Here is a 15,176-nt window from a genome sequence, read left to right as displayed (position 1 = left end):
TGGCGTTGACAGCCTGCCTCTCAACATCTATGCTTTTCTGGCTTTCTCACATTAGAGGGAAATCGATCTGTCTATTTCCCTCCAAGAGTAAGATTATCCCAAGGAAATCAGGGGTCATTACAGGCACAGGGACTGCCATCCTGTTCCCCCGCCACACATAAACACCCTTTGTCCAGATCTTGTCTGGATAATGGCTGATATATAACACTGCATGAGCTGTGTGTCCATCTTCGGTAAGGGAATTGGTGGTGCCATAGAGGAACTCTTGGATTGTCAAGTGCTTCCGTATGGAAAGCTGAGACTAAGTCAGGGATGAAACTTTGAAGTAAGGCCAGTATAGCAGGGCTCTTAAAGTCCAGTCCTGGAGGGCCATTGTCCTGTAGAATTTAGTACCAATAGGGGATTTCACACTGGAACCTTTTCATAGTTCCTAGAACTATTGAAAAAAGTATTTGCTTTTTGGCGTGTTCGCACCGCAGAAAGTTCTAGGAACTCAGTTTGGGGGAATTAAATTAGTTCCTAATTCAGAGTAGAGTCTAAAACAGTACTATGGGAACTACCAGTGACGCAAGTGTACGCTGATTGGCCAAACGCATACAAAACATCAGCTATACTAGGCATTTTTAAAAAGCAGTGTAAACAGATTTACTCCTCGAACATGGAAAACAGCGATAACCGACATTTAGCTATCTGTTGTCTGCAGCATTGTGTTCTTTTCTCAGCCTCGATGATAAGTTACACTGCAAGTTGTCATAGGAAATTTTGTCAGATTTTTGTGCGCTTTCTTACATTCCATCTCCGTTAACACAAATCCCATGACGCATAACAAAAACAGCTCTGATCATGGCATGCTCTATTCACTGGTTGTTGATGATGCAAATAAATTCCGCGCATAAACATGTCTCTATCGGCTGCTTCAGATTTCCTGCTGCCAGTGCGAATGCAATTAGGAAAATGGCCCGAGGGGGGAATTGGTTCTCTACGAACCACCCTGTTGGCTATATCCTATAACTAAGTTCCTAGAACTGTGTGGTGCAAAAGCCCCTTATGTAACCCACCTGTCTTTAATTTGCAAGTAATTCTGTACACCTTGATTATTTGACTTTAATTTACAAGTTTACTTCTGATAATCCTGTGCAGGTGAGAACTGTGAGATAGATGCCCGCTCTGGTCGCTGTGTCCCCGGGGTATGTAAAAATGGAGGTGAGTGTGTCAACCTGCTAGTGGGCGGCTTCACATGCAACTGCCCCTCTGGAGAGTATGAGAAACCTTTCTGTGAGATGACGACACGCAGCTTTCCCGGACAGTCCTTCATTACCTTCCGAGGCCTGAGACAGAGATTCCACTTCACTGTCTCCTTCATGTAAGTGATGGGCTATAATTGACAAGAAAATTGTTTATGACCTCTGTGTCATGCCCCTGTTTACCTTTTTGTAATGCTGACACGTCTGCCAGAAGCTTTGCATGCTGTAAAGTGTAATTTGTTGGAGGTTGCATAAGGAGCCCTTGAGCTCTGTCTGGCTGGACGGCATGCCTGGACTTATCTTCTACTCATTCTGGTTCATACATGGATAATCCTAATGTCAAGCTCATCAGTTTTGCCCTTTCTGTAGAATTTAATTAACCTATTAACTGTTGGATTTATAAAGCTAGAAAGACATATGTATAATTTGTTTAAAACCGTTGTAAAGTTGAAAATTAAGGTTCTGATTTATTAAGCAACAAATGTTGAGACAGGGTCACTAGAGAAATATTTGGGCTCCTGTGCTGAGTAAAAACAGGAAGGGCTATGTGTTGAGAGAGCACTATCAGTGTTTTTCTTTATTTGTATCATCTTCCTGTAGAGCAGCTGGTCTCTGACTCCTCTGTCCTCTGTGCCACGGCCCAGGCATGATAGAGGTGGGATGGTGCCGCCTAGGGCAGAGGAACCACTTCCTGTTTCTGGACCACTGGCCACTTCCCCTCTGTTTTTTTTTCGTTTTCCTCTCTTGATGTTATTTCTTCTGTCTGGCTTGGAGGTTTCTTGTAGCGCTCTTGATTTAGGTCATGAATTCTAACAGATGAGAAGTGCACTCAAACCTTGATAGATGTAAAGATTTATGAGGGGGTAGTGCAAACATTTAATAAAATCTGTAGTTCTGGTTGTTCTGATCAATGTTTTTTTTCTGTCCAGGTTTGCCACAAGAGAGAGAAACGGCCTTCTACTCTACAACGGTCGTTTTAACGAGAAACACGATTTCATAGCTGTGGAGATCATTGAGGAACAGATTCAGCTCACCTTTTCAGCAGGTACGACAGTCCTTCCACTGTTACAATTGACCTGTCGGTAAGCCCCGCCCCCCTTAGTTACTGTTACTGTCTTACAATGACATCTGCAGTGTGAAAACCTTGTTCCATGATGTTTTTGCACAATTTTGGACACAGAAGGCCACCAAATGGTAATTAAATATTCCACAATGCAAGCCTCATATTACGGTCATTCATCACGATTGTGGATAACATGCAGGATCAACACTGTTCATGTATCGCAGGGTACGATTAAATTAATGTACATTCAACCAGTTTAATATGAAAAGACAGTGAAATATAGACCTTCGTGTTTCTGACCTACACTGTACAAGACGTGAGAACAGTCCGCTATTTAGATTTGTTCATTAGCATGGACTCACTAACTTTAACGTTAGCTAGTTTTAGCCAGAGATACCTTGCTGAAGCACAAGATAACATTAATGTTCTGCTTGAGCAGATGAAAATTGCAACTTATGGGTGTATAACAACCAGAAAATGAACCTTTTTGTCTTCATTTGGATTGGGGATGAATGCTTGGGGACATTTTGATCTCTTTTGTTTGGATTCAGGAAATGTAATGAAATAAATGATCCTCTCAGGATACCTGGAATCAGTGTTACAAGTAACACAGGCACATCGTTTTTGCAATTATTGTAGCATAAACCATCGAACTGATGCGAGCTTCAGATCTTCAGATCTCCCCGTGCAACTGATACTCGACTGCCATTGGCTTATCTGCGTTCGAGGGGAGGGGCTTTTGAGAAGCCGGTAACACTTTAGGAAGCAATTCTCACTGTTAACTAGTTGCGTATTAGCTTGCATATTACTATCATATTGGCTATTTATTAGTACTTATAAAGCACATATTCTGCATTACCATATTCTACATCCCTAATCCTACCAAATACCTAAATGTAAAAGTACTCTTTCTCAGCATTATAATGCTATAGCATTAATGTAAACAACAAACTATGTTTTCTATGGCCAGTTTTTTTTTTTTTTTTTTCAGTTCAACTACTGTTATGGCAGAGCAACAATTTTATGTTAGATGTTAGATAAAGATGTCAGCATGTTTACAACTAGCTACATGAATAATAACCGTCAGTTTAATTCCACAGACATATGAATGTAACTTAATCGTCCCCTTGAGTACTGAAAGTTGTTACAACAATAGTAACACACCTTAAGCATGTACAAAAGGACCATGCACTTCCAATATGTTAGCCAAGCAGTCGTATATGCTTTTGTGTATTCATATAGAGTTTGTTGCTCCCTGTATGTCATATTCACTCCTGGGACAGCAGACAGCAGTGCTGACAATATATAGTAACATGAGGTGACATCATGCTTTGTTAAACAGCTTGTTTGTGTAGTCATGTGTTACTTAGAGAGAGAATTGCTTTAGGTGAATGTGTTTATGACAAAGGATTTATAAGTTCTTAAGTGTCCGAACCTTAATGAGGCTATGCAGTGACCCAGATGGTCTTTCCAGGAAAAGACACACTGACACACACACACACACACACACACACACACACACACACACACACACACACACACTCACACACACACACACACACACACACTTTAGTTCACAGGTGGTTATAAATAACACAAGAAGAGCACAGCCCTATAATGGGACTGTTGATCTTATAGCACACATAAATCTTTCCCAGACAAAGAGAACAATGCTGTGTCATGCTGTGGAGCCTGTTTAACATGTTGTAACCCATGACACTTGTTCTAAAACTGTTCTTTTGACCAGTTCAGTAGTCTGGCCCACCATTCTTAGTTTTTCAGTGATTAAAGGGTGCAAGGGTAATAAACAAAGACATTAAATTAATATATATCTTAGACAAAGTTGCAATTGTTTACCAATGGGGCTACAATGATTGGTTGTTCTTTACTGATTCTTTATGAATTCCACTAGGGGCTCCTGCCTTGGGTAAATATTCCTCTAAACCAAGTGTACATTTTTGCTCCCCTGCCCTTTGAATGAACTCCATTGATGAGAGAGAATATCTAAACATGATTAATAGTTGTTATGTTAGCAGCGTTGTGCTGTAGTCACTAAGTGACTTTATATTGGACCAGAGGTGACAAAGCCATAATTTATACAAGAAACACCTTTAACACATACCAAAACACTCTTGGAGATCAGTTTGTTTTATACTAATAATTGTAACTTGTTGAAAATTTGTAGTAAAGTCTTTACCAACTTTTCCAACTTAATTAGTACATTTTTTCAGACAGCAAATTTGAAATATTCACAGATTAATTTGAGCCCTAATTTCTTGCTAAATATTTAATTTCTGTTCTGTTGCAGTTTTCAACATAACTCAAGTTGATATATATTTATATTACCACTTTTATTAGTCATATTTAGTGTAAATATAGAGTTCTGGCATGAAACTCTAGTTGGCGTAGTCCGATAGGTTTAACTCAAATCTGACCTAATGACATCATTATTACATGGCACAGCTGATTGGTTCTCTCCTATATCGGTAGCCAATGAGATCGCTGCTCAACATTCAAATATATGACTAGTGCTTGCTGTAGCAGTTTGCAGCGTGCTTCAGAAGCCCTCCACCTTCCCCAGCTCCACCTGTATAGATCTGCTATGAGGTGACTCATGTATGCTATATGGGGCTTTTTGCATGTATGTTATGCTTGCAGCAGCAGTATTTCTTACATGCTCACAGCAGCATGTTGTGGAAGTCTCGGTAATTACTCAGCCACAGCAGCAGCATAGCAGATCTAATACATGAACATTGTCATGTACCTCTGAGAGTTGTCATGACAGAACTTTATTTGTTCAAGTTTTTGCTAGCAGCTTTTATAGCTAACTAATTTTTAAAAGCTTGAATGTGTTACGTGACTTTGAAACTGTATTTTACCTACTCTTTATTTAAAGTAGCTTATATGTATATAATGCAAATGCCTTTCTCCTATCATTCAAATTAATATTTTTGTTTCTTATCTTTCTCTCCTAGGTGAGGCTAAAACAACTGTCGCACCTTTTGTACCAGGTGGAGTTAGCGATGGTCAGTGGCATTCGGTTCAGCTTCACTACTACAACAAGGTTAGAAATTAAGTCTGTTTCATTTTTAAATGTTGTAATTGAGTTGTTACTGAAGATTTTCGCTTATTCTGGAAAAAACAGGACAAGTTATAGATGTTGTTTGTTCCCACGATGGTTTTCTTACTTTCCACTTGCATCTGACCTGAGGAAGACAGGAGATTATTTAATAGCAGTTATCGGATTCTTGTGTTTGACTTGCATTGCGTTTCACTCAACTGGAGATTGTTTTCAAATGCTTCCACACCCAAAGGCAATAGCGTGTTGGCACGACATTGCATAATTAAGTCTAAATGCACTTACTAGCGTGTTTTTGCATGTGTTGCTTACTGTTCCGCAAAAAGAATACGACTGAAGTTTATTTAGCGTCGCCCTCTCCATGTGACAGTCTCAGAAAAACAATCTGCTAACTGGAGCCCACAAGATTCGTGTAAAGCTTCAAAAAACGAATGCACATGGGTAACAAAAGTCTTTATTTCTGTCCTGTGATTCTCGACTCTTCCAAGCCCAGAACATCAGAAACTGAATATGCCATTGTGATGTGCCAGAAGTCTTCCAGCTTATAAGAGACTCCAACTTGAGTTTCATAAACCTGCTTTAAAGATTGTTTTCCATGTATTCTTCAAGCATATCCTTGTACTCGTATAAAGTGAGCAGTAGTTGGGAACGGAAACAAAGGAGGTTTCAAATCTCAAGGGAGATGCTTTAATTCACTGCATAGAGGCTAATGCAGTTTTCTATAATTGCATTAGTTGATGAAGATATTTCAGACTAGTGTATTGTTGGGTCTTTCTAAAGATACAACAGCAGAAGAATTTAAGTTCATTATAACCCTGTTGAAAAAAAACAGCATATGCTGGTTAGGTATGTTTTGAAGCATAGAAGCTGGTTCTAAGTTGGTCATGAGCTGGTTTAAGTTCGTCCTGAACTGATTGTAAGCTGGTTATGAGATGGTCCTGAACAGGAGCTAGTTGCTTAGGAACAGCTTAGGACCAGCTCATAACCAAGCTTACAACCATCTCAGGACCAGCTTAAACCAGCTCAAACCAGATGCCATGCTTCAAAACATACCTAACCAGCATATGCTTATTTTTTTCAACAGGGAAAGCTATTTAACATTTTAAAATTCAATTATTATTGCTTTTTGGTAAAAAGGGCTGTGGGAAGTGAGTTTTGAGTAAAAACATGTTATTAAATGTGGTATTTTCACATGGTTTCAGATGGAGCAGCATTTACAACACAGAGCCATAGTTCACTGAGAAGCTACGCAAACAGCTGTCAGTATCGCAAATGATATCTTAGATTTCATAATCGCGATTTTTTTTGCGTAGCTTTTACAGCTCTGTGTAGTAAATGCTGCTCCATCTGAAAGCATATGATGGAGATTTAATACTGATTACAGAACCGGCTTTACTGACAGCATGTGCATGAAAATCACAGCTTTTGCCTAATCGCGATTGCGATTTCATTTCGATTTATCGTGCAGCCCTATTGGAACATGCATTTGAGCAAACTGCATGTTAAATTCCGAGTGTTTGTAGTACAAACATGAATTGTACAGAAAATCCTGGGATTTTTGTGATTTTCAAAGCATCTGGACTTGGCAACACAATACACCACAGCATCATGTGATGGAGTTTTGTAAATTGTTCCCTATGCAGTATACTATTTGTTATGCATCATTTGTTTTTTTTGGGATTGGGCAACTGCTAGTTTGAAGAACTCTTACTGTATGCCCTGGCTGAGTTGCTGTTGGTGGAACACACGTTTACAAGGCACTAAATAAACACAATACATAGTGGATGCTGAGAAGGTGTTAGGCCACCAGCCAAGCGGGAGTCCTCACACACGGCTGTGTCAAAAATTCTCCACCTGCCTCCAACACACACACACACACACACAGTAAAAAGTCACAGGGAGGCCAGAGACGCAACAAGTGTGTGACAGCCTGCAGCTGTTGTCGAGTGTGCGTAGTGATTTACCATAGTGAATTGTTTAAATACACACACACATTGGCACAGGAGGGCCATTCTCTGTGAGGTCACGTTTGGAGATGGAGGTGAAACTGTCTCGGGCCATGTCTAGTGGAGTGTGAGAACTGTCAGGAGTGGGTATACTGTCCAGATCTAAAGACATTCCTCCACAATCAGTTAATGCTTTCCCTGATTATCACCTCCACACAGCGCCAGAGAGAGGTCTGTTGGGATTTCAGAGGATTTCAGATGGAATCTGCTCATACTTTCACAACCTTTTACGGTACCGCTGCACTTAAGGGAACTTATAGAAAGACAAAGTGTCTTACTCATACCTAATGCCCAGTGCTTAATTTATGGGGTCAGAGGGTAAATATATAAAAGCCTGTAGGCGGCTACATAGTAGAGTTTATGCTGTGTCAAAGAACACTACAAATACGTTAATTTCAAAACAAATGGTGCGTCAGAAGAAAAATGTGTTTGTGGTGGTGACGCTATGTAACGTGACCAAAATGTTAACTTTTTATTCACAAACACATGTTTGTCCAATAAGAATTTAAGAGAAATGTTGACTAACTTTAACCCATTTGCTGGGCAAACTTTTTACACACTGTTGCACCGCCATGCCAGACACGAAAGGCAAAACTGACCACAGAAAAAGACAGCCTATATTAATTCTGGATATAGCACCACTTGTGGCAATGTTGGGAATTGCGATCTGACACATTTTGGAGAAATATGGCTTCGTTGTGTTTTTGTTTTTAGACATTTCAGAGTTTTGCTAAAGTTTTGTAAAACCAACCTTTGACCATTAAAAATAGTTATTTTTAGGCAGGATAAAATATGTTTGCGATGCCTTGTTTCAGAAGAAGGAATGCATTGTGATGAGACCAAGATGGTGTACAAGGCACATGAAATGTTGGTTATAAACATTCTTTGTCTTATTAAATAAGCCAAATAAGCATATTCGAATGATTTCTGAAGGATCGGGAATAAATTACATTTTGAAACATTAAAATAGAAGATGGTTGTTTTACATTATAATACTATTTTACAATATTGATGTTTTTACTATATGTTTGATCAAATATATGCAGCCTTGGTTGAGCATAATTTTAAAAAAATTAAATTTTTTATGATTATTAGAGTATGCCAGTATAGTATAACATCAGACTGTTGGAATCCATGTTCAAATCATTGCGTGCTTCTGTATTTACAGTGACTGCACACATCGCAGTTCTCAAAGTTCATTTCAGACCTTTCAATTTTCCTGCAGCTTAGAACTGGATTCCATCTTAGTGCTCATTACATACTGTATATATATCACAGACACTAATCTAAATTCCCAGACACTAATCTAAATTCCCATATAACTCTAACTATTATTCACTTATGAGTTTTAGCTGTTAGTGCAAGATATTCTTGTATGAAAATCCTATTTTATGAAGATTAACTTTAATACTTATTAATGGACAAATAAATGTAGTTTGGCCTTGTGATATTGCTATTTTGTAAAATATATAATATAATAAACTTAATGTGTGCATCGTGTACTAAATAAAAACATAAAGCATGATTCAGAAAACCTGAATTCAGTTCAACTTGGCTTCTAAATCACTTTTATGAATGAGATCAAAGCACAATGGTTCACAAAGCAGCTTAACAGGGTGGCAGTACTTAGCAGTGAGTAAATCTAAAAAAATGTGGTAAAGAATAAACCATCCTCTGTTTTAACATGCTAAATAACTTGTCCTAAACAGTCTAGTTTGCCTAAGACAATTGTACTGGAAGTAAAGTGAGTGGATTTAGGGTTTAAAGGCAAGCAAGCGGCATGCAGGTCAAAGTAAACGGGGCCAGCTCACATTTAATTTAGCCTACGGATGGGTGTAACGGAAGCGGGCAGGTTTACTGGGAGGTCATGAACTATAGATGCTGGAAAACGTTCATTTTGTGGACTTGGCCGTTCCTTTTATATATTTTTTTCCATATACACGCATAATATAATTAGTTATTTGAGTCATAAATTCAAGTGTATTGAATCAGATGCACCGGGAACTTATGTTTACTTAACAGAGCATGTTATACCACAGTGAGAGATGACAGGTGTCAAACATCTATGAAAGAGTAAACTGGTTTCCCTTTTTGGAGAATTATTTTGTGTTATTTAATTTATCCATGTCACTCAAAATGACTGATTTTGGATGCATTCATGCTAAACCTTTCCTAGAAGAACAAGTTTATTTGCCTGGGGTGAAATCACCTGAATCTCCTCAGAAAAAAAGTGGATTAATTGGTATAAAATCAATACGTCTAAATGTTATCGATAACATAATTAGCATCTGTAGCATAGCTGCCACTAAAACTTGTTTATGCATAAGTAGCATTTCTGGTGACACGACTAAAAAAGTATTTTTAGCAATTATGTAGCAAATACTGACCAGTTCAATATTGACCTCTACTTAACTGTTCGTAAATTAAAATGCACACCTTCGTAAGACTTGTACAAACATACACATCACAACATTTAGCATATGCTAAAGGGATTTTTGAATCAAAATAAAGTTAAATTTCAATCAGAGAAAAGTTACATTTTGATCAGATCAAAAGCTCAGTCAGAGATTTACATGAAGGCTTTCCAGTCCAATTGAGCCATCAGTCTGTTTATTACTGGATTGTTTAGTTGCATGTAAACATAGCTTTTGATGACGGAACACGGTCACAAAAGTATAAAGGGAAGTAAGTGGAACTTAACTTGGGTCGGACTAAGCAAGCCATGCAAGTCATTAGTCCGTGGTTGTGTTAGCAAGCCAGTTTTGTAGCACACAGACATCTCTGTTAAATGTTATAGTGCTTTAGGGCTGATTTTACTAGCGTCTGCTGCTACTTTAAAAGGGCTTTCAACATCTGTGGGGTTGAAGGGCTTCATCATACATTCTAATCGCCGCTTTCTCTCCCGTGGTCTACGCAGGACAGCCTGCACCTGCTGGACTCCAGTGGGGTGCTGCGCGTCCATCTCTATACCGCCTGGCTGGAGCTCACTCATAAGGAGGTATCGTATCCAGTGACCTAGCGTAGCTCTGCGGTGGCGGTTCTTGCTATCCTTCCCGGTCTCAGGGTCCGCATTTACAAAGCGTCTCGGAGTCTCCCGGGCTGCTTTCAGATCAGTTCTGTGCTCGGTTATATAGAGACAAAGGGCAGCATTGGCAGGAGGCAATCAAATCCTAAATCTGCTCCTGTAGTTTGAGAAGCTTTGTGAATACAGACCCATATCTTCTTCTCTGACTCCAACAGCTTGTATCTGTGTCCAAAGAGATACATTAGTAGGGATGGGAGTCACAAGGAAATTTACGATCGTGCTCAGTTTCTACTTTGAGAGTTTGTTGGTGCTTCCATTAAAGTGCCCCTATTATGGGTTATGAAAGGTTCATATGTTTGTTTTGGGAGTCCCCTAGAACAGGTTGACATGCATGCAAGGTCAAAAAACACATCTTCTTATAATATGCATTTATTTTTACCTTATTTGCTCAACGATTCATTCAACGATTCATTTTTACAAACCCCTCCTTTGCGTGACACTAATCTGAGGTGATTGGACCGATTGGTCGATTTCATTTAAAGCAGTGTTTGTGAGCTCAGTGCTGCTTTGTGTACAGCCGTTACCGGGAAAACAGCTATTTTTAGCGGCACCTAGTGGCAAAGAATGAATTTGCATTTTCATTCAGACCAACGCGAAAATCAAGTTTTCCTTGGTCTGCGTGCTCAACAAGTGGGAGGGCAATATGCTAATATGTCATGTTGACGTCAGCATGAAACGGCTTGGGATTTGTTTTAAAAACGACTTGTTTCAATGATTCAGAGTCGACTCTTTCTTTTGAAAGACAATAACTTTATACACGGTGCACGTTCAGATTTAAAACTTTGCAGGATGTTTTCATTCACTTAGAGCTGTGTTATACACCGCATGAAAGGTAATTTTAAAAAATCCATAATAGGGGCACTTCAAGAATTCTCTGGAATAAACTGGCCTTTAAAGAAAAAAAAAAATAATAGTGTTAAAAAAAGTAGTAATGACTACCACAAATAAGTTAAAAACTGTTCTGACCTCCTCGGAGGTATTCGAAATGGATCCTCGAAAGTATTCATTCGTTTGTGAATCAAACCAAACTAATTTTGCTGTGCCACTGCTAAATATCATTTTTAAGTATTCATGGAGTTTTGTCTCCATTGGTAGAAGCATGCAGATCTACTCAGTAGTAAATTTATTTTCTACAGGCTGAACTGGGTTTTAAAGAGGTATTAATTCATTTTGTTTTGACAATTTGTTGCAGAACAAATTGGGTTCAGTGAGAGTTGGCATATCTTGAGGTATTTGATAAATCCTTAATTGCATTTGTAATGTTGTAATAAGGTTAACCAACTCCCAGTTGTGTGTCAACACGAGGAAAATGTATTTCCTGTATTCCACTCTATCTATCTGTATTCTATGAGCACAATTTTTTTCAATGTGCGAGAAATACAGGAAGTTGGATGAAGTGTTGAAATGGACGCTTGCTCATATTGAGGGCAGCCACTCCAACCCAAACGAGACTGATGTAGTATGCAGATATCTTCTATTTTTGTCACCATAGGTCAGCTCAGGTAACTACAAAAACAAGGTTAATTTCTGTAGGAATATTGTGAAACTTTTCCCATATGGAAAACCAGTGTGTCTCCACCATATGGAAAAGGTGTTGGGATCACCCAGATGCATTAAAGAGGGAAATGGGCCAGGAGAGAGGATGGGACACACACAGTGAGTAAGCAGGTCACACCCTGTAGAGGAAGGAAGAATGACATCATGATACTCCGTGCAGCTATAAAGAGCTGCTGCTTTTTAAAATCTCTGCATGAAGAGGGTACCTATAGAAGACATGACGCAGTTGACTGAGTTGTTGTAGTTGACTGAATTCTTGTGGTCTCTAGTTTTGAATTTGAGTTTGTGGATATATTTGAGAATTTCTTCAACTGAAAACAAACCAAAAGGTCTCAGCTTTTCCAAATCTTAGTTGTGCAACGCACCTAAATGTGATGTTCAGGTGACTAGCTCCAGGTGACAAGCTCAAAAATTGTATCCGGATCAGTGTGTCAAAGAGCAAAGATGGCAGAATTCTAAACACTTACTTCATGCGTCAACCCAGCAACTGCTATTTAGGTTAATTGTAATGCTTAGAGCTTGTAATGCTTATTATTTACTTCTTTGGTTGTTTCAGAATGTGTGTAGAACATGACAAACTCCTTCATTTCCTAAAGGTTTCTGACTGATTTCTCATGAGCTATGGACCTATATCATATCTTCTCCACAGAGCTATGGATTAGAGAATAATTAGTATGTGACATTTACATTAGTACATTTACAGTGCATTAGTGATGTGCGGATGGCGGTTCTATACGCAGGCGCTGCGGATAATCCGCGGGTCGGGTAATAAATAATTGCATTCTAATTATTCGCGGGTGGATAAGATAAATCATTAATGATGCAAATATTAACTACATTTTCTAAAATATGAACGTGTGTTAAATAGGCTACGGAAATTGAATAAACATATTAAAGTTATTCAACAAATTATTATTTAGTAAAGAACAGTGAGAGATTTTCTCTGTCTTTTGTTGTTTGATTAACATTAATGACAGACGGCACAGCTTTATTAGGCTGCTGTCTCAAGACCTATTTCACGGATCCAATACTGATACACATGCGTTTTCATTCACAACTGTTTACATGAACTTAAGACAAAACGACAGTGCTTATGAGGATACTCGCCAGGACGACCATTTTGATGTCATTTTGTGTGTATTTGGCCACTTAAGCGCAACAAGCTTTGCTCAATTTGGTACTCGCAGCATGCTTTGGATGTGACTGTGAGCGCACAAAAAAGTGCCTCTGGAGCGTGAGTACCGAAAGGCTTAAAAAGACGCAACAAGCAAATGTCGCAGGCTCGCTGCATTTTGGCAATTGACAATTATGCCAACTGTACCGAAACAGCGTTCAGCTCTAGATGCGCCGATGTGAAGAGAAGGTCAAAGAGAGAAGAAGCCGAATCACTCACGCTGTTTTCAAATGACTGATTTGATCTGATGGTTTGTGTGAATTTATTTACTCATCTAACCCGCACGCTATATTGAATAAAGGTTTTGCAGAAATTTCCCCTCATTTTAAAGTCGAAAGCTGTGGGAATGAGTAATGCAATATGTGTACAATACCGCACTGAAATTCAGGACCTGATTAAACACAATTCTATTGTACAGAGAATTGTGAAACATGACTTTTCCAAAACTTTCTGGGTTTATTTATTTTTTTCCAAAACTTCCAGGCCTAGAAATTGCTTTTAAAATTCCATGACTTTTCCAGGTTTTTCATGACCGTATGAACCCTGAATGGGACGATCGGCTGTGGGTCGGGTGCGGTTATCTAAATCAGACAAAAATATAGGTGCGGGCGGTTGGTGGGTGGATCATTTATTTGAAGCTGCGGGTTTGGGTGACAATTTAGCTCATGCGTGCATCACTACAGTACATACAATTCATCCAGTCACTCAGGATAAGTACAAATGATTTGAAGTTCATGATCAATTGTTCATGTAAAGCTGTTTTTTGTTGTTTTACCTTCAGACAGTAGTTAGATAATTGGCCCAGTGTATGAGGAGATTAGTGGTGAGTTAGTGTCAAGATGATGAAATTCATGTCAAGGGATTTTATCAAGAATGACTGCCGATTTCTATGGTTTGTAGATATTCTTCCGCCCGCTATTCAGCTGTCTTTCACTCCAGAAAGCTCTCGCCAGAGGAATGCACTCAAGCGGAATGTACGATCTGTACTGTTTTACGTTCGAACAGACCGTTATGACCTACTCATTCATCATACTGTGGTGTACAGGAGGAGGTCAGACTCTGTGAAGTCTGGGCACTTTTGGAGAACAAATCAATGACTGTACTTAGAGTTCATAGGCAAATTTTCGGGGGTTCTTTTTCTCCAGTATTTATATATTTATCAATATGTGACCGTGGCACATTTTTGTTACATTGATATAGGCATGTATTGCAGTGTTTTTATTACGTTGCTTCAGGTGTGTATTGCAGTGGTTCATAATTCAAATATCCAGAGACTGTCGCTAAAAGTTAATGCTCTATCGTGTTGGAAATATCCCCTACACCAAATCCAAAAGTCAAAGTTAATGGTTTGTTCATAGCAAGAATTGGACCTTAAAAAAGCGTGACCAGTTTGTCTAATCTGTATTGGCCAAAATCTGTACGATCTTGTAATTCAGAGTACTTCATAGTTTTGGGGTTTGGTCTATCCAAACTATAAAGAGTTTTATTATGTGACATGAATGTCTTCAGTAACCTATTTGGTGAGGAGAAGTGGACAGCACCTGAAATTAGAGAGGGCTTTGTACCTGCACACTTTTCCTTCTTAAAGGCGAGTTTTGTGGATTACGCACATAGCGCGGGACAAAAGCACGCGTCCGTCTCTTACCGTCTGGAGCACGGCTGAGCATTGATAAATGAGATGTGTTATTGAGACACATGAGTTTAAAAGTGGTCCCCATGTCCCGTAGGCCAGCCGACAACACCATGCTATGTGTATGTCCTGAGGGTGTGTGTGTGTGTGTGTGTGTGTGTGTGAACTAGGGCCAGTTCCCTTGAATTATTCACAGCTCTAGGTTTACACAGCCAGAGGGCGGGTGAGGTAAAGCTGTTTGATAGTGAAGGAGATCAGTGTGACAAAGACACCCCCTCCCGTACAACTTTTATACACAGATGGATTCTGCCATGACACCTGCACTAGACACAATTCCA

At 39.1% G+C, this 15,176-nt stretch overlaps 1 protein-coding gene across 1 annotated transcript in view; it reads left to right on the top strand.

The window, feature by feature from the left end:
* Window positions 1-15,176, top strand: part of LOC306858230 (cadherin EGF LAG seven-pass G-type receptor 1-like) — a gene marked incomplete at its 5' end in the record, with an annotated part of 93,321 nt that overhangs the window by 41,584 nt on the left and 36,561 nt on the right. Inside the window, 4 exons of the mRNA XM_079398659.1 lie at window positions 1,141-1,363; window positions 2,174-2,289; window positions 5,283-5,371; window positions 10,310-10,390. Of these exons, the coding sequence (XP_079254785.1) occupies window positions 1,141-1,363; window positions 2,174-2,289; window positions 5,283-5,371; window positions 10,310-10,390 (509 nt within the window). The remainder of the gene's footprint in view (window positions 1-1,140; window positions 1,364-2,173; window positions 2,290-5,282; window positions 5,372-10,309; window positions 10,391-15,176) is intronic.

This window comes from Barbus barbus, assembly GCF_936440315.1.
Source record: "Barbus barbus genome assembly, chromosome: 39".
NCBI lineage: Eukaryota > Metazoa > Chordata > Actinopteri > Cypriniformes > Cyprinidae > Barbus > Barbus barbus.
Note: the sequence above shows the minus strand (reverse complement) of the source record. Positions and strands in the feature narration are given on the sequence as shown.